A 19,029-nucleotide genomic window follows, 5' to 3' on the forward strand; every position below is an offset into this window, starting at 1 on the left:
GCTCATTACCAGCTCCTACAAAAGTCTTTCCATTGTCACTGTAAATTGTTTTAGGGCTCCCTCTTCTGGCTGTAAACCGGGCAAGTGCATTAAGGAAGGTATCAGTTTTCAAATCTGGGCAAGACTCCAAATGGGCTGCTCTAGTTGTCAGGCAGTTAAAGATGATAGCGTAGTGTTTCTCTGTTTTCTTTCTGTTTTGAATGAAGAATGGCCCGAAGAAATCTACTCCTGTGCTGATGAAAGGGTAGTGAGTGTTCTCCTGTGGAAATCTTGAGCTTGGTAGGGGTGCCATTTTTGGCTGGAGGTTTTGCGCATCGAACCGTCTGCATATGAAACATTTAAAACGTACACTGCGTAGAGCCAGTCGTACACCAATAATGTAGTAGCGTTGCTGTATGAAGGATTTGACAAACTCTGATCCTTGATGTACACAAATATGATGTGCGTGTTCAATGTACAATTTTGTTATTGCATTTTTCGCATCCAATATTATCGGAAACCTTGCATCTTCTTTCATACAAGATGCAAACTCAAGACGACCTCGAGCTCTTAGAACTGTCTTTTGATCCAAAAAGGGATTCAATTGAACCAATTTGTCTTTATTGTCAATTTTGCTTTTGCTTTCTAATTTTTTGATAGTATTAGGAAACGACTGAGCCTGACAAATTTTGATTGCGTATAGCTTGGCCTTTTCAACATCTGAGGTGTTGCAAAAAATTTGTTCATTTTCATCACTGGAGGATGGGTTTTGATTGGTTTTTCTGTTGAGAATCCTAATTTGTAGTCTGGAAATGAAACTCATGACTGTGGTGAGAGTTAAAATTAGCTTGTTCCATGTAGAAAATCGTCTAATGTCGAAAATTGGCTCATTTAGAGACAATTTTTTATGCTTGGTCTGTCTTTGAAAACCCGCAGCAACCACTGTTGTTGCGAGCAAAGTATTATCGTGCCAAAGATACTTAGGTTGTTTCAAGAAGGCTGGAGGTGTGAGCCATTTTTCATTAATTTCCCTGGGTTCAAGACCTCGAGTACCGTGATCTGCAGGATTCAGAGTAGTTGGAATGTGATGCCATTGTAGTTGATGATCCATTGTTGAAATTTCAGTCAGTCGATTTGCCACAAATGTTTTTTGCTGTTTCGTTGATTTTATCCAATCAAGTACTACCTGACTGTCTGTCCAGACATGTAAAACAGCTGTTCTATTGAGATGAAGTTCTTTGGACGTAAATGACAAAAGACGTGCTCCAATTGTTGCAGCTTCTAATTCAAGTTTTGGTACACTCAGTTGTTTAATAGGCGCAACCTTGCTTTTGCCAATCAAAAATTTACATTCAATTACTGTTTCGTCTAAATTATGCATTCGCAAGAACAAGACTGCGGCCATACCGATGAGTGAAGCGTCAGTAAATGCGTGTATTTCCAAACTCCACGATTTATTGCTTTGATTTGGAAACAAAACTCTTGGCAAAGTTATTCTTTCCATCTTGAGAAAAGAATCCAGGATTTTCTGTAGCTTGTGTTGATGATCACTAGGTATCTGATTATCCCATTTCAAACCTAGCCTCCAAATCTGCTGCAGTAGAGCCTTCAAACGAATTGTTACTGGTGCTATAATTCCTAGAGGGTCGAAAATAGACGACAATAAGCTGAAGAGTTTCCGTTGAGTATAATTATCAGCCAGAGTAGGAAAGTTTTGAAGGGGATCAATAAAAAACTCATCACTGTCAATTTTCCAGTTTTGTCCAAGAACACGAGTTGAAGTTTTTATCTCGTCGTGGTCTTCGCAAGGAATATGTTGCAGGGCGAGCTTGTTGTTAGATAAGAACTTGGTGAGACGAAAACCACCTTGTTTTAAAGACTCCCTGGTTTCTCTTGAAACGCATTGTGCTTCAGCTAACGTCGGTACTGAGGCAATGTAGTCATCCATATAAAAACTGTTTAGAATTGCATCATAAGCCAGAGGAAACGAGTCTTTGTTGTCCAAAGCGCATTTTTGTAATGCATAAATAGCGCAGAATGGTGAACATGTGGCTCCAAATATTAACCGCGTGTATTCATACTGATGAACTTTTCCGTTATAGCTCCAGAGGAAACGCAAGGCTGGCCTATCTTCTTCACGAATTTTTACTTGCATAAACATCCCTTCAATATCGGCAAGAAGACCAATAGAATGTTTGCGGAAGCGCAGCAGAATCCCTGTCAGATTTGCAAGTAGATCTGGACCTGTGAGGAGATTGTTGTTAAGTGATTGGCCTTTAAAAAGAGATGCAGCGTTGGCTACTCTTCTGATTTTTGTCGGTTTATTTGGGTTTTGCACTGGGTGATGTGGTAGATACCAAATTCGCGAGGGTTTTATTCTTTTCATTTCTACAGGTCGCACGTGTTTCTTTTCGAGGTCATTTACGAGGGTTGCTTCGTATAAATTTCGTAGATCGTTGATTTTAGCAAGTCGGCGATCAAGTGATTTTAATTGATTAAGGGCTATGTAGTAGTTATTCTGCAATTGAGTCTCGTTCTTCCACGGTAAACCAATTTCATACCTTTCTCCTGTATGATGTATTGTGTTTTCAAGGATCCGAATTGCCGCCAAATTGTTTTCGGTATAAAACTCCTTTTCTGTTGTTTTTTGTCCAGTTTCTTCAATTTTCCAGAATTGCTGAATTAAATAGTCCAATGGCTGCTCAACAGATTCATTTGACTTTCTTGTAACGTGGAAAACAAATCCCGAAGTTTGTCTGTTGCGCACTTTATTCAAACGTGTGGGAGCAATTGTTTGGTGATATTCTCCTGCAATTGTCCAACCCAGTCGAGTTTGTATTCCGTGTGGTCGGTAATCATTTCCTTCAATTACTTGAATGGGGTACGTATAAGAGAACGTATTAACGCCAAGTAGTGCTCCAATTCTTCCGCCAGCAATATTGGGGAATTTTATGTGGCTAAAACCTTTGAAACCCTGACAGATTTCATTCAGATGAGCAACATCTGCAGGAGGTATATTTAAAAATGGCGTTTTATAAACATTACGAATTGGAAATGTTTGTCCCGTTTGTTTGTACGGTGCTAAATTAACGATGTTGTCTAGTTTTGCAACCGGCATCTCATGGTTGATATTTATATATTGTAAAGACATGTTTGCTGTTTCTGATGATGAGATTTCCAAGAAGTCTGCAATTTGATCAAGCATAAAAGTAAATTGGCTGCCAGGGTCAATGAGAGCGTAAGTGTCACACACTTTACCATTATTGACGAACGACACAGGGATCAGCTGTAATTGTTCGAACCAAATGTTGGGTAACCGTTCAAATGTTGCTTTTTCTGAAGCAGTAAACCCTCCCTTTTTTGTAAAATGAATTTCACTGTCCGCTTGTTTTTGTTGATGGTATGTGTTTTTGTCAATGCTATGCGACAGGCCATATCTGCTAGAGGTTGAGGTTGTAAACTCCTTATCATCTTCGTTTTTTCCTGAGACGATTGCTGCATAAGATGCGCTGTTTTTGCTTGTAAATCGAGATGGATCATGAAGTGACGTATGATGGAACCCTCTACATTGCTGACATCGTCTCTCTGAATTGCAATTGTTTCTTGAATGGCGAGAACTTAAGCAATTTATGCAAAGCTCATGCTGTTTTACCAAATTATATTTTTCAACTGGTGCTAAGCTCTGGTAGCGGGTGCAATGAGCCAAAAAATGTTCCTGCGAACAAATGAAGCACTTTTTAGAAGGATATTGGAATTTGGTTGTCGTATTGATGTCAGACCCCATTTTAGCGTTTTGCTTACTTCCCAAAGACGTTTGATTTTGTGTCTTAAGCTCCTGATCTTTGACCGCTGACGTCCCCAGAAACGAGTGCTCCCCTTGTAATCTTTCCAATACTTTAGCTTGTATTTCAAGCCACTCCTGAAACTATTGTACGTTGTTGTTTTGAACATTTTCACGGACAGCGTATTCAGTCCATTTCATAAGTAAATTGTCAGGAACTTTAGTTTTGATAAGTTTGAGTAAAGCTGTAGAATGCAAATCTGCTTGAAAACCCAAATTTTGGAAGGTTCGAACTAACTGTTTCAAAAAGGATGCGAATGAAACAACTGAACGATTGTTACTAGTTGAGGACGGCCAAGTTTCAATTTGCTGAATGAAAGCATTTACAATATAGTTTGAGTCGCCAAAATGATTTTGAAGGTCCCTCAGTGCGGCTTTGTAAAAAGCAGGGTTACATGAGTACCCTTTGATGAGTGCTTTTGCTTTTCCTGACACCGAATCCTGTAGATAAGTCATCCGGTGAGTGTCACTAATTGTATGATTCCTATCAACTGTAGCCTGGAACATGTTTATCCAGTCGTGGTAAGCCATCGGGTCTCCGTCGTAGTTAGGTAGCTTAATTGGAGGAAGTTTAACAGAAAACTTATAGTCAATTTTTTCTTGTCCGGGTAAAAAACTTGCGTAAGTTTCAGAGTTGTGCATTGTTGGAATGGGTCGAGCTTGGTTGTAATTCTGATAATTGAAAAGTTTTGAATTACTTTCTCCAAATGGATCTCTATTCTGTTGCCTGTTTGATGAAATTGGATTATTTATAGCCTGATCAAGATGATGTTGCGTAGGAAGATTGTTTGTTTGGTAGCTATTACCAACGTGAGTATCCGTTATCTGGTTGTAGGGATGGTTTTGCACAAGCAGATGCGGTGGAATTTGGTTGTAGTTAGGATGAATGAGGTATCCTGAATGATTTTCTTTAAGCGCGTCTCTATTCTGTTCGCAGTGTGTTGATATCGGGTTGTTGAAAACCGGTTCATGACAATGATGTGCATGTAGAATGTTTAATTGATTTTTATCAAACCCATGACTATCCACTACCTGGTGACTTTTAATATCCCCATGACTATCCACTACTTGGTTGTTCAAATCCAAAGTTCTTTGAAACTGTTCAACCGAGTGACTTTGAGCAAACGGGTTCCGATTCGCTTGTATGACAGTAGGGGGAGATGTATACTGCTCTAAATTTTTCTGATGAGTTAGATGGAAATTATTTTCCTTTGAAGTTGATGTTTGTATAGCGTTTCCTGGTTGCTGACGATTGGAATAAGCAAATGAAGATTCCAATGAAAATTTTTCGTGGAGATTTGCATGGACTGCTGGAGCTGAAAACTGAAACGAATCATGGCTTCGATTCAAATGTAAGTTGTCTGGCAATGCTTGGTGTACTGATGTTAGTAGTAGTTGATTCGTTGGTTGAATAGTTTGTTCATATCCTGTAAACCTTTTTTGTTCCAAGCTTTCTTCTCTTGACTGAGAACTTAGAGAGGTCAACTCTCTAGACAATGATTCGTTTGCAGAGTGGTTCAAAGATATTTGCGGTACGTCGGTGGTTGAGTGTTGGTGAAGTAGCATGTCGTTCTGTAAGTTAATTGGCTCTCCATCAGATGAATTGTTCACGCGGTTGCTAGAGGGCTGAGTGAAGTGATTTTCGGCATAAGTGTCCTTGACGAAGGGGTTTCGCCGGGATACAGGCGTCGATTTGTTTACGTTTATTGTATTAGAACCAGAACAGCTGGTTAAGTCTTCGCCTAGAGTGTTGACGTTGTGGGTTAGCTCTATAAGTTGTCGTGAAAGACATGCACATATCTCCATAGCGTCGTCGTTCTCTTCCGAAGATCCATTTGCGAACACTTCGGTTGCTATTACTTTCATTTGTTCTAATCGGTCTTCTGTTTTCTGCGCCAAAGTCTTCAAAGAACTAATATGGGTCCCTCTTTCTATCTGTGACTGTAAGAACTCCATAGACCGGCTCATTTCGATTCTAGCCAGCCTGAATTTACTTGAGGCAATTTTTGCAGTTATTGTTGACGTCGACGAATTGTTGGTATTGGTATCGTCCATAGTTGTTGAGAGTCGTAGATAAGGACGGCGCTTGTTCCGTTTCGGCCGTTTTTTTTTTTTTTTTTTTTTTTTTTTTTAACCTCTTATTCAATTTTACTTCAAACTAAAGTTAGAGAAAAAAAAAAAACTTCGAATGTTTTCTTCAATTTGTTTTTGTTAAAATGTTTGCTGTTGTTTTCAAAATATTTAAATGTTTTTTGAGGGAAAAAAAAGACTTGCTATTTTTTTTTTTTGGTAAACTCGAAATTAAATGATTTTTTTTTTTTTTTAGTTGTTTCCGTGTTATGGTAATTTACAGGCTACACTCAAAGCAAGGATACAAAGGGACGACAATTTTCCAGAAACAACGAGAGGAAAACGCATCTACACACAAACACAATTTAAAACGAGACAAAGGAAGGACAATTATATTCGCACATTAAGACAAGAGAGACCCAGACAACATGCTCAACAACTGCTTCACCATCTATTATTGTAAAAATAATATTCGTCGTTTTTTTTTTTTTTTTTTTTTAAATCTAAAGTTCGTCAGATGTTTGTTTAGATTGTACAGAAAAAATGCAAACAGGAAAGTTAAAAACAGGAAATGATTTTTTTTTTTTTTTTTTTCTTTTTTTTTTACGAAATGATAAAATGCCGAAAAATAACTATCTTTTGGAAAAGGGGGTTTTCGGAGTATCCCGTTTACGGAAAAACAAAAAGTCGCGACAGCGTCGATTCAAATCGGGTTTCTTTTTTACTCAGATGCGCTCAAAATAACTTGGTTTTCCTTGGTTAGGTGGAGAGCAAGTCGGAAAGGAAAACGGCTAAGAAAACTGATAAATTTTGGAGGTTTTGTTATTAAAACAAGTTAAGTTTTGCTCTCAAACTCGCTCTCCTCAGAGTAGTTACACGCAAATTTGTTCGCTCAACTCGGGGTTACAAATCAATATCAATGTACAAGTAAACATATATTGATTAATGCAAACATTTATTCTTTTTTTTTTTAAGAAGACATGTACATTTTGTCAGATCTTTTCTCTTCTTCCTTTTTTTCTTCGATGATGTTCTTGTCAAAACTTATTTCTCAATTCTCTGTTTTTTTTTCTATGTCTTCTGTTGTTGAATACGTGACATGCAGCTGTTGAATATATTTTCCAAATAATGTGAACTGCGCAGTCGGTTGTGTAGTTTCGTCTTCACAGATTATTTTCAAGGGTCAAACGAAAAAATCTGGTGTGCCAGTCTGAAGAAAAATACCGGGTAAGATCAGGGATCAAGTGTATTGAAAGGGGGTGTTTTTGTTTTATTGTTTTTTGAGATATCAGAGTGAAAAAAAGAGAATTTTGCTCAAGTTAGTCGGCTGTCAAAAAAGGATGATAATTTTCGCTGTTCAGCATTCGCCAAAGCATGTAATGATAATCTTTCTTATCAACAAGATTCACGAAGGTTTAATTCAAACTTTTCAATGGTATGTTACAAATCGCAGTGACTTTAGAATCAATTTATGACTTATTCGATGATTTATCAAAGTGCGGGAAAGTTGCTTCAGCAACACAGGTATCGGAAACTGAAATAGAATTGAGGAATCTTTCGTGCGTTAGATATTATGATACTCTGTCAGTTCTCATTTTTTTTAGTAATATTTAAAAAAAACCAGAATGAGGCATATTTCATGAGCATTCAAGCTCAGCCTCATTGGTTTTAGTTTGCTTCCTCATCAGGAGTAATTAAAACTGTATTATGCACTTTTTTCAGCTTTTTTGAAAAAAAAAATCTATTTTTTGTTGACTATATAACGACTGTTTTTCCTGTCAGAAATGGATAGAATGAAAGTTTTTTTTAAAATCTTACCAAGAAAAGTAAATTTTCTGACATAACTAGGCACATAATACCCAAATGAAACGCTTTTTTTTTCCATTTTTGCTCAAAACCAATGTCTAGAATTAGTGTAACTTTTTCTTTGTGTTTGCAAAACTTAAAAAAATATGAATTGGAGTTCAAAAAAAATTATCATTTATATGAACTTAAATTTTCAAAAGCCTTTAATGACGTTTGATCAGTTCTACGTCTCATAGTGATAAGTTTTTTATACGCTTGAGCATTTAAAACCCTAACGATTGAGACTTGCCGGGAGCTAAAAGTTCAGCTTTGATTTTGATCTTCGATTTTAACCTATATGAGTTTGTTAAGCATTTAAACGCCATTTCTCAAAAACTGTATATATCTCTCTGTTTGATAATATACATTTCAAAACGGAACAAATATTATTATTTTTTCAAATTTTATTCAATTTTTATTCAAAACCAGTATACTTTGGCCGACTACTCGCAAAGAGGTTCCCTAGACAGTAATCGATTTGATAGATTTTAGTATTCAAAGATGTCACTAATACAGAATTATAACGCAAATTTTGACCACACAACACAATCCATTGTAATCCGTTATAAACCACTATTTTCAAAGAATTGAAAATGATTGTAATCCAAACACAATTTATTTTAATCGTCTAAAATTAGGGGTTGATCTAGAACTTTCTCGAGGGTTGGGGGCGGATTTTCACGAACAAAACAGCAAAAATGATTATATTTTGATTGGTAGACCAAATTGAATTTTTGAGGATTTCTAAAATATCTTTTTGACCCAAATTGTCATTTTTATCTGCACTACCGGCGTGTTTTTGCCGCTCAATCCCCCTCAAAATATCATGACATAGCGCCAATGGTACTTTTAGAAAAATTTGAAGGTCGGTCGGCCGAAAATCTTTGCCGTAAAAATTAACAAAAGGGACCCTTTGGAATGCGAAACAGTCAAATTCCCGAAGATGAAAGCGTCTGCCGTTCATATCTGCTCTTGATTATATATTTAAATTTTTTCCTTTTTTTTGGAAAATTTGCCAATGTTTGTGCATTTCTCACAGCCTACGCGGTTTTCAAACTCACTGAACTCGCCTTGTTGGTTATTATGCGACAAATCGTTTTCCTGTGTAGTGCACAGCCCAGAGAAAACACAAAAGTTGCCTTTTTGCAACGATAGTTCACACTGATCCCTTTTAGTTCACAGCATTTCACTGTTATTTTGATAAAACTTAACTCTCGTACACGACGAAACAGGTTACAAAGTTTTTGTTTCAGTTTGAGCGTTTTGATAAAACTTATTCAAATCGTAGAAAAAAACTAATGTTAGAAAACATTTAAAAAAACTATTGTTAGCTTGCGTGCTTTCAAAATTTGCTCAAGCCAGCCAAAAAGGTCAAATTGAGCTCAAATTTCAAATTTTAAGGCTGAGTGATGTTTTTTGTAAAACTCGTCTGGTAGGCGATGTAACAAAAAAGGGCAAAAATTAATTCATTAAATCATTTTTGTTAATTTAAACAAAGTCAAACTTCGAAAACGTGATAAATTAGAAAACTTTATTGACGCTAACTATTCGTCGTTGTTTTCATTTTACTGCCAAAAAAATGCATCGTGATTGGCTGTTTTTTTCCAGTTGATTTTTGTCTTCTAACTTTGAATTTATAACTGCTCATGTTTACTTCTTCTCAACGCAAACGTTTTAGAAAGCTATCAAGACAAGCTAGAAAATTTAACTAAATGGTTCTTTGTTAACGTAGAATACTTTCCTTTGATGATGGGAAATAAAATTGTTTTAACCATTCTCAAAGTTATATTGATATGATTGCCCCTGGCCATACAACATAAGAATGTTAAACGTTAGACGACACATGAACTTTGTTTGGATAAAGTTTGAAGGAGACAAACATATCCTCTAGTTATCTGAAAAACCTTGAATCAATCAAAAAGCTATGATTTTAAAACCAAAGTTTTAAATTTTTAAGATTTGAACTCTGTTGTGGCATGATGAAACTTTAGACTGATAGTTTGACGGCAAGGCATTCACTTTTTTATTTATTTTATATTTCAGAAAAAGTAATTATTTTGACGAATTTTTCAAAAAGAATTGAACCAAATTTGATTAGATTAAACGATTTTGGACAACAATTACACTTTTTTTGTGTAATTTTTATATAGACCAAAGGATTTTCCTGCATTCAAATCTCAACGGTTTCCCAGAGATTTATCTGCCAGGTACGAACAGTTTTGCACTTTAGTTCTCTCAATTTTGCAACATTAAAACCATTACAAATCACTTTGGTGACAGAAAAGTTTAAAGAGAAAATTTGTTTCAAAGTTGAGCTGAAAACTTGTTTTTCAGATAGTATCAAAAAAAACCATCAACAACTGCCGGTTAATAATCAAAATCTAAAAAATTACATCTTGCGCAAAAGAACTGAAGAAAAATTGGATGTCAGAACACTAAAGATAAAAAGCAAACTAAAAGTCTGACACAATGAACAAGTGATGAACCCAAGTTTGAAAATCTTTGAACCCAACTCATGAAACCAACTTTCATGACATTTTTTGAGTACACTGATAACAAAAGAGAAAAGAATCATTTGAAACTCAAAAAGACTCTCAAATAATTGATACTATTAGAAATAGCTCCTATTTTATAAACTCTGGGTTCCTGATCAAATTCGGGAGTTACATGATCATGGAAAAATTTAAAACAAGGATAGCCGGTTTTTGTACAGGTACCGCAGAATAATCCGATCAACTTTTTTTTAAAATACCAAAAAATAAATTGATGAAGTTTTTTTGTGGTAGATTGGACGAGAAATTTTGTAGGAAAGTGAGTAGGAAAGCAAACAAATCTTAAAAAGATTTGAAATTCAAAAAAAATTAAGTCAAATTTTAATTTCTAGTTCTCAAAATGAAATCAAACAATATCAAAAATTATGTTTACAAGAATAAATTTAAAATTTGAGGCTTTGATGATAGAAAATATGGCTTTCAAATACTTTTCAAGGTTATATTGATATGCTTGCGCCTGGCCATAAAACACTAGACAAAATGAAGAGTGAACGACAAACTTCTTTGTTTTGATAATCTTTGAAGCTAGGCAAAAAAATTCTCTGTATTATTTGAAAATTTTTGAGAATGATAAAGCTCTAATTAAATTTTCAACCTTTAAATTGTTTTGTGGCATGATAAAAAGTTAACCTAATAGTTTGATGGCAAGGTTTTAAATTTTTTGTTTAATTTTACTTGTAAAATAATGGCAAACTGATGAATTTTTCAAAAAGTGTTGAAGCAAAATTGGTTAATTTTAAAGTTTTTGTAGGGTCAACTCACACGGTGTTTAAAGTACAGCGCTCCAGGTTTTCGCTGTGAATTTTTTTATATAGACCAAATAGATTTCATCCATTTATCTCCCAAGGGTTTCCAAGAGGTTAATCTGCCAGTTACAAAACTTTTGCACTTTAGCTCTTTCAGTTTTTTTGCTCTTATAAAACCTTCTTTACTCGTTTTAATTGGCAAAAACAATTTTCAAGCGGAATTTTGTGTAAGTTTTGATTGAAAACTTGTTTTTCAGATGATATCCGAAAAATTCCGTCAAAAACTGCCGGTTAAAAATCAAAATCTGTCCGAAGAAATTATACACGGAGCGCAAAACATCCGAAAAAATTTTGCATGTCAGAAAACTAAGGATATAAACAAAACTAAAAGTCTAACACCTTGAACATTTGATAAAATCAACTTTCAAAATCTTTAGGCGGAATCATTTTTGCTGAGAACCTCAAAAGGATCCCATATATTTGTCAAGGTTTTTTTAACAAGGTTTTTTGTGGTAAATTGGACAAAAAATGTCTTTTTTAACAAGGTTTTTTTGTGGTAAACTGGACAAAAAATTTTGAAGACAATTGAGTGGAGGAGCATAAAAATCTTCGAAAAAAATAGAATTTTAAAAAATCCTCATTTCTTCAAGATAAAACTTTAAGAAAAACTTTAAAAATTCTAGTTACCCGCACAACATAAAATTTTCAGGACTTGAATTGAACATCCTTTTCGGATTGTCAGCTTTTTCGCTCGCTGTTCGAAAATCAAAAAAATAGATATATTAAACCAGTTTATCTCGATACTGAGAAAAAATGTTGGCCATTTATTAATATCAAAATCACGACTGAAAGCACTTCATTTTTGTTAATTGCTCGGCCCATTCCGATAATTATGTGTGATGCCGGTTTTTGCGTGGGTTATAAAAAGTTATACCCACTAGATTACAAAAAGCTCCACCAAGTTTTCATTGGTCCGAGCAAAAAAAAACAGTGCATTAAATCATAACAGCAACACTACCATTACCCTCGGTTAATCAAAATACAGTTTCTTAAAATCTGTAGTTCGAAAAAAAGACAACGTGCGCGCGCAAAAAATTCCTAAAAAATTCCTAGGTTTTTTTTGTCCTAAGGGAAGTATTGCAATTGCTTTCAAAACATTCTCTGTGATGGTGCTGCGAGAAAACTTCTTTTTTAAAACAAGAGCAGAAAAAGTATCACTGAACTTTTTTTAAAGACAACAAGACAAAACAATAAACACTAGACTAATTGCTTAATTAAGTCGTAAATATCCAAAGGATAAGCAGCGATTCTTTTTCTCTTCTGATAATGACCTGGAAAGATTTTTTTTTTTTCTGAAATTTATAATTTTTCAAAAAACAAACCCAAATTAAAAAAGTTTCATAGATCCTTGAGATTTTTTATCTTGGTTTGAAAAATAGTTTCAGTCAAAAATTGTAGGAATAGATTTTTGTTGATTTCTCTATTTAACATATGTCGATAATTGGATATCTTGTTTAAAAAGAATTATGACTTTTTCTGTTTCAATTACAAATAATTAAATAATACGGTAGCGCAACAAAGAGGATCAAACATATCCTTTTTAATACATGAACAAAATACACAAACGTTTGATATAATTGACACTTGATATAGAGTTTTGCTGGTGCAAAAAAATTGATTCATATTGATGGTTTCAGGAATAACTCGTGTACTTTACAATTTAGCTTGTTTACTTTGAGACGTTTAATTTTTTTTCATGGTTCTCTCTGAATAAGGGAAAAATTAAGTAGATTTTCAAACAAAACTAAAACCAAAGTAAATGAAACAAACTATTTGAAAAACAGAAAAAAAATTCAAAAATGTTTTAGTTATTCCGTTGGCGTTAAATCTCACTATGAGTTGAGTTTAAGAAATAACTTCGAGGATATTTCTCTATTTAAAACTAAAATAATTTTTTTTTCGTGAAAATGACTGTATAAAAAAATCAAAACGTTCACAACAGAAAGTTCCACCACTTTCGAATTCAAATAACACTCTTTTTTTTCTAAATAATAGGTTTCTTAAAAAGCCAATTCGTTTTCAGTCAGTTCCTGGTTCCATTTATAATTGAAACGATTGAACGCCTGATTAGTTGTAACGTGTATCGCAGTAAGCTATTATAATCAAACAATTTTGTTCATCGTACGGAGCCTTACAAAACCACAGCCTACATCTTAAGTAATTGCTGTTTATTGCAAATATAATTCTCATCTTTTTGTTCCGACTTTCGATACGAAAGTAACGGATTATTTGCGCTCGTGGTGGGTTTTTTTTCTTCAGACAAATTACGACTTTTTAACTAGCCATTTTTGACGGAATTTTTAAATATCATTCAAAAGGTATTGTTGTCTTGAGCTTAAATTTGAAAAGATATTTCACCTGTGATCATTTTTTGTAAAGTTATGGGGCCAATTTGGGGCAATTAACGCGCGATATATTTCGGGCTATTAACGCGTAAGCGGAGATTTAATCCGTCTTAGAAATCGTTCCAAATTGGTTCATGGAAGCTTATCTGCCTTAGTTGATTAGTTAATATGAGCGAAATCTATTCTTTTGTTCTCTATATGGCGTGTGGGGGATGATTTTCATCGAAAAATTTTCAAACTTTAGAATTTTTTTTTTCACTTTATTTTGTTACATTTGTTATGTTAAGGTTATTTATGTAACTACTGCTCCATAAACCTTAAAAGGCTTCGCCCTGATACGAGCAGTCTTGTTTTGGTCTGTGTATTAAATAAAAAACATACAACACTTTGGTTGCCAAATAAAATTATTTTGAGACAAATTTTTCAGAAGTAAAAATAGAACTAAAAATAGATATTTGATTGTCTGTACGTAAGTATATCACAAGCTATTATGATTTTTGAAACGAGTTTTCTGTGTTGCGTTTTTTCTGTTTACAGGTTGCCACTGATGGTTTTCACATTCTTTAGTAGGAAGTAAACAAGACTGCTCGTATCAGGGCGAAGCCGTGAATGTTCCGACTGCCTTTTAAGGTTTATGGATTATTAATAACATACAAACACTAAAAGTAATATATTGAAATATTTTTTTTTTCCAAAACCTGAAATTTTATACTAAAATCATCCCTCTACACGCCATTTAAAGTACAAAGGGATAAATTTTGCTCCTTGTAACAGATCAATTATGGCAAATAGGCTTCTTTCAAGTCAAGTTACTTTCAAGTCAATTTTCTAAATCAAATTATGCATTTTGCAACGGCCAGCAAAACTGTTCTTTTAACAAATGTGTGTTTTGGGCACAGACACTTGAAAGGTATTAGTTAAAGTTAATGAAGTTGTCATGTTCCAATTTTCTGACGTTTACGTAGGATTTTTCAAGGTTAAGTTTTTAGTTTGGAGATAATGTGACTTTAAAATGCTCACTGTGGCGCCTTTTTGAGGCCGGTCTTTTTTTCCACAAAAAATGAAGAAAAAAAACAAGAAATAATTGGAAAAATTTTCTATGATTTTTGAACAAAATATCAAAAAAAAAAAACTCTTGCCAGGAAAAGTCTAGATAAACCGTTCAAAACTAAGTTTAAAAAATTGAAAACCCAAATTTTTTTTAGCCTAAACAACCATTTTATAAATTTATCGTCATTTTTTTCGGTCGAAATTTGACGAAAAACCATAAAATTTTAAACTGATTTTCCTTGAAATTGGAATTTTTGAAATGATTAAATCTCGTTCGAATCAAGGTTGAAAGGGCTTCACTATGATATATCACTCAACCCAGTCCGATGATTATTTGTGGTAGCTGAGTTTGCGCGGAAAAAAAGGAAAAAAAATTTAAACATATTCGAATACAAAGTTTCGCCCAATTTTCTATGGCCGATTCGATAAGTAAAAAACTAAGAAGAGAAAAAAGTTAGAAGAGAACAGTTTTCTATCCAAAATTTTTTTATTTGTGAAGTTATTAACTTCATAATTTGTTAATTAGTTTGGAATTTTTATGGAACTTACTTAAAAACTTCAGATTAAAAAAAATAAACAATTATAATCTATTATAATCAATTTCTAATACATTTTATTGGTATACGAACGAGTGCAATTAAAGTTCATAACGAAACAAGTACATTTTTTTATTATACTATTCAATATAGAGTAACTAAAAATGGATTTATAATCCATTATTATTAATGAAACTCAGGAATGTGTGCAGTCTCGTTTCTTTTTACAAAAATCATTGAGATTAAAAAAGGAAGGACTGTTTTTCCATCAGATAAAAACACTTGATTGGGATGATAACTAACGCCACCTAATGAAAAAAAGGTTAGGAAGGAAAAATTTTGATGCAATTCAAGTTTAAAATTGACTCCTCTACAAAACCGAGCTCAGAAGAAATTGATCTGAAAAGTAAGCTGCTTGCAATCAGTTGCCTGAAAAATAATCAATTACATGTGAAAACTTTGACTTTTGTGGTTTAGCTTTTGTGTTTTTTTTTGTGTTTTGCTTGATAAAATTGTTTGGACGAAAAGCTAATAACTATTTTGATTGCATTAGATTAGTGGCAACAACATAAAAAGAGGCAAAATTGTTTTTGGGGCAATTTAACGTCCATCATTATATCAATTTTCTGGGTACATATTATCGACTATTCGCACCACGGGTAAGCAAGTATAGACTAGTTTTGAGCCATAGAACCATGTTGCCTTTACTAATAAGGGATGTCAAACAAATGTAGCCATATCCTATATCTCCTAGTTTTTACATGTAAAACTACTTGGAACTCGAAATTTTTTTAAAAAACTACTCACCTTATTGAATATTTTTCCACGCTTATTTTGCAAAATCATCATAAGTTATCCTACAACTTGTGTCAATTCTCTTAAACTGCCTACATAAAAAATTCTGAATTCTTATGAAACCTGCAAGTCAAAATTACAAAATCGGGATTGTTAGCGAATCTCTGCTGAAATCAAGTACAGCGCGGAAAATTGATCGTACTATCACTATTTTCAGCACTTTGATTGCTTTTAAGCAAAAAAAAGATACGTGTTTCGTTTGAAGGATGCGATGAATAAGATGGCATGTTTTTTTGTGCTTCTGGGGTTAAAACTTACATTAAAAAATCTAGAAGTTCCTCAAAGGAAAAAAGTTTTCTGATCATTGCATGTTTTGCGTACTCAAATTATCTCAACTAGTTTTTGATTTGAAAACTTGCCTGAAGACTAATTTTATTGATAAAAATTTTATTTTATTTTCAAAAATCTATATCCATTTCAAAATTTCACTTCCATCCAAATGTTAGAAAGGATCGAGTAATTATGTTTCTACAAAAACAAATGGGGGCCGTAACAAGAACAGACGAACATTTTCGGGGTGTCAAGAAAAAAATATTCGTTTTCAGGTGGATTTTCGGGAAAAAAAATCAAAATTTTGAAATTTTACCATTGACATAGACAGAAATGAAAGTGCTCAAATTTAATTTTTTTACGAACTTTGAACTGTTAGAACAGTTGTAGGGTACCCCTGGATGGTAATTTGTGAGAAAATTTGCTCTCTCGGATACCAGCCAATAACACACGTGGCTAATTTATGCCTATTCTGTCTATACTTTTATTCTTGGTTACGGGGAGATTCTAAGGCATTCACATCGTCCTCATTTTTGTCTCTGTGGGCGAGGTCACGTGGTTATTAAATAAAAGCCTTTCCTTGCTGATAAAACAACTTAATTGTTTCCTTTTCAATACCAATTGGATCAAGGTTACATTCCTATCCCAAATGTATCAATCAAATTTGCTCGCTTCTTTCACTTCACAAAAAAAAACAAGTTGTCTTCCCCGAGAAGGTAAAAAATTGGGGACATAATGTTGACTCGATCCTACCCTTTTTCTCGTAAAATTTTCAAAATTCAATTGAACTGTTTTTGTTCTGGAAGAGAGAGTTGAACGAAACTTTTGAAAAGACTGCATTTAGTAAATGAAAACAGACATCTACTATCTCGCGGTTCACTAATAATGCACATAACTGAACAATCGGTGAAGTTTTTTATTTTTAAGCAGTTTTTGCTGGAGTCACGTGTCTGGTGTTGTTCCCAATGACAAAGCGTAGTTCCTCGATTCGGTCCAAAGATTTAAAATTAAAGTGAAAACGTCGTTGAAAAATATGGATTGTATCGTAAATGTACCCAAAAGCATTTTTGTTGGTTCTCTGATAAAGCAAAACCTAATAACCGGAGTTTTTTCTTTTTTAAATAGATAATTTTTGCTGGATCACAGAACCGAGCTGCGCAAATTGAGAGAAGCATATCTTTGATCCGACTGAAAGCCTTAAAATAAAAATGAAAAGGTCGCTGAAAAAACAATGATCGAGTTGCAACTTCCCTAAAGCACTTCAAATTCAACTCCCGTAATTTATGAGTGACAGCAGCCGGTAACCCTGAGGACTATAATGGCAGAAATTTCCGGCTCTTTACAATCCAGTAAAAAGTTGCATCCTTTCAAAACCTCACTTCCCTAGATTTTTGTCCATTAATTTCTGAAAAAAAGAGTTGCTATTTTTAACTACAAAGTAGTAACTGAGCGAAGTATTTGGATCATTTACTGTTTTTTAGCTTTTTGTTTTTTGATAGTTTCATTTTAAAAAGAGAATAGGAAATATGATGTTGCACTTAAACTCGACGGTCATTTAGGGCTAATCAAAGCAAAATTTTTCTTCCCAACCTCTCATTAGCGAAGTTTCCAAGAAGAGTATTAAGGTATCAAATTTCCCAAACCGGATCTTTTTTCCCACAAATGACCTCTTTTGAGGTAGTTCGAATATTTATATCCGTTTTCAATGAAAGAGAAATTAGATACCGTTCTAAATTTTGTTTATTTCAAACTGAATCAAAAACTTTTGTCGTTCCGGCTCATTTTTGATATTTTATCTATCTTAAAAAATGGTACAGTTTCTTATAACATCGAGTAATATATAAATAATTATGACAACTTCGAAAAAAACCACGCTTTTTCGAAAAAAAAATTTCCCCTTCCCATTGAGTCGAATGGGTCTCACGGGGTTGAAATTAATACCTTTTTACCAACTCTATCAAAATATGTTATTTCCAAAGAGGTTTTTTCTTTCAAACTAACTTGATTCGCTGGACTTTTTTCAAAGCTACAGGTTTTTTGCGTTTAAAGTTTTCACTAGTAATAAACTATTCTAATTCTAAGTGTCTATGTACAAGGTATGTACATAAGCTTAATTGTTAAAACGATAAAAGGAAGTAGTTGAATTAAGACGTTAAAAAGGACAACTGAACTTCCGTTCATATCGACCGATGGTCGTAACTAAACTGGTATTAATTAAAATACCGAAGGTCATTATAACAAACTAAAAACAAATCACAACATTTCCCACCGGGAAAAAAATGAAACTGCAAACTAACTATATAACTCTATATACACCCTTTTTCCCCCTCAGAAAATGGAAGAAATTTTACAAACTGCGCGCAGAGGGTAAATATACAGCGGCAAAATAAAATCCACAAATTGAAAGAGAATGTAGCAATGTACAGGGTGTCTATACAGAATTACAATTTTTTACAGAATACGGTATCTAACTAAATAAAACTAATCCACAACATGTACATTAACATGTACAATTGTATCTACCGATGAAATTAAAAAGTCCGGCGAAAATATGGATTACAAAAATTGTTTTGATAAGTTTGATTTGATATGACGATTATAAGAATTGGTCCTCGAACTCATCGAGGTTAGCTTCACTTCTGAATCTATAGTTGATGAGATCTCGCTGTATTTATCCATCTCTAATGAAGGGTCTTTCGAGGTCGGGTCAGATAATTTTGAGTTCGAAGAATTTTCGAGGAGTTGGGTCTTCGTGGTTGATGCTGCAAGTCTGCCCGTCGGGAGTGAGTTTCTTGAAGACCATGACAACGTAGTTTCTGCGACTAGGATCTGTCTGGGAGGTGCCTCCGCTAATGGAGTCAAAAGATCCGAAGGAGAGTT

The 19,029-nt window shown here is 34.0% G+C and overlaps 2 protein-coding genes across 2 annotated transcripts in view; one reads left to right on the forward strand and one right to left on the reverse strand.

Moving 5' to 3' along the window:
* The window catches only part of LOC134855414 (uncharacterized), a 74,553-nt gene that overhangs the window by 40,451 nt on the left and 15,073 nt on the right, over window positions 1-19,029 (forward strand). The window lies entirely within an intron of this gene.
* LOC134855508 (uncharacterized) lies at window positions 3,905-5,910 on the reverse strand. Its single transcript, XM_063872049.1, has 2 exons — window positions 4,889-5,910; window positions 3,905-4,852 (listed from the first exon to the last, which is right to left on the reverse strand). Exons 1-2 carry the CDS (start codon window positions 5,873-5,875, stop codon window positions 3,905-3,907), a joined length of 1,935 nt encoding a protein of 644 aa, XP_063728119.1. The 5' UTR covers window positions 5,876-5,910.

This window comes from Symsagittifera roscoffensis, chromosome 10, assembly GCF_963678635.1.
Source record: "Symsagittifera roscoffensis chromosome 10, txSymRosc1.1, whole genome shotgun sequence".
Taxonomy (NCBI): Eukaryota; Metazoa; Xenacoelomorpha; order Acoela; family Convolutidae; genus Symsagittifera; species Symsagittifera roscoffensis.

Excerpts from the sequence above, each read along its gene's own strand:
- LOC134855508 (XM_063872049.1), bottom strand. The coding sequence starts at position 5,875 with ATGGACGATACCAATACCAACAATTCGTCGACGTCAACAATAACTGCA. Across the intron at positions 4,853-4,888 it reads CTTTGGATTTGAACAACCAA|GTAGTGGATAGTCATGGGTT; the intron begins GTAGTGGATAGT and ends AAAAGTCACCAG.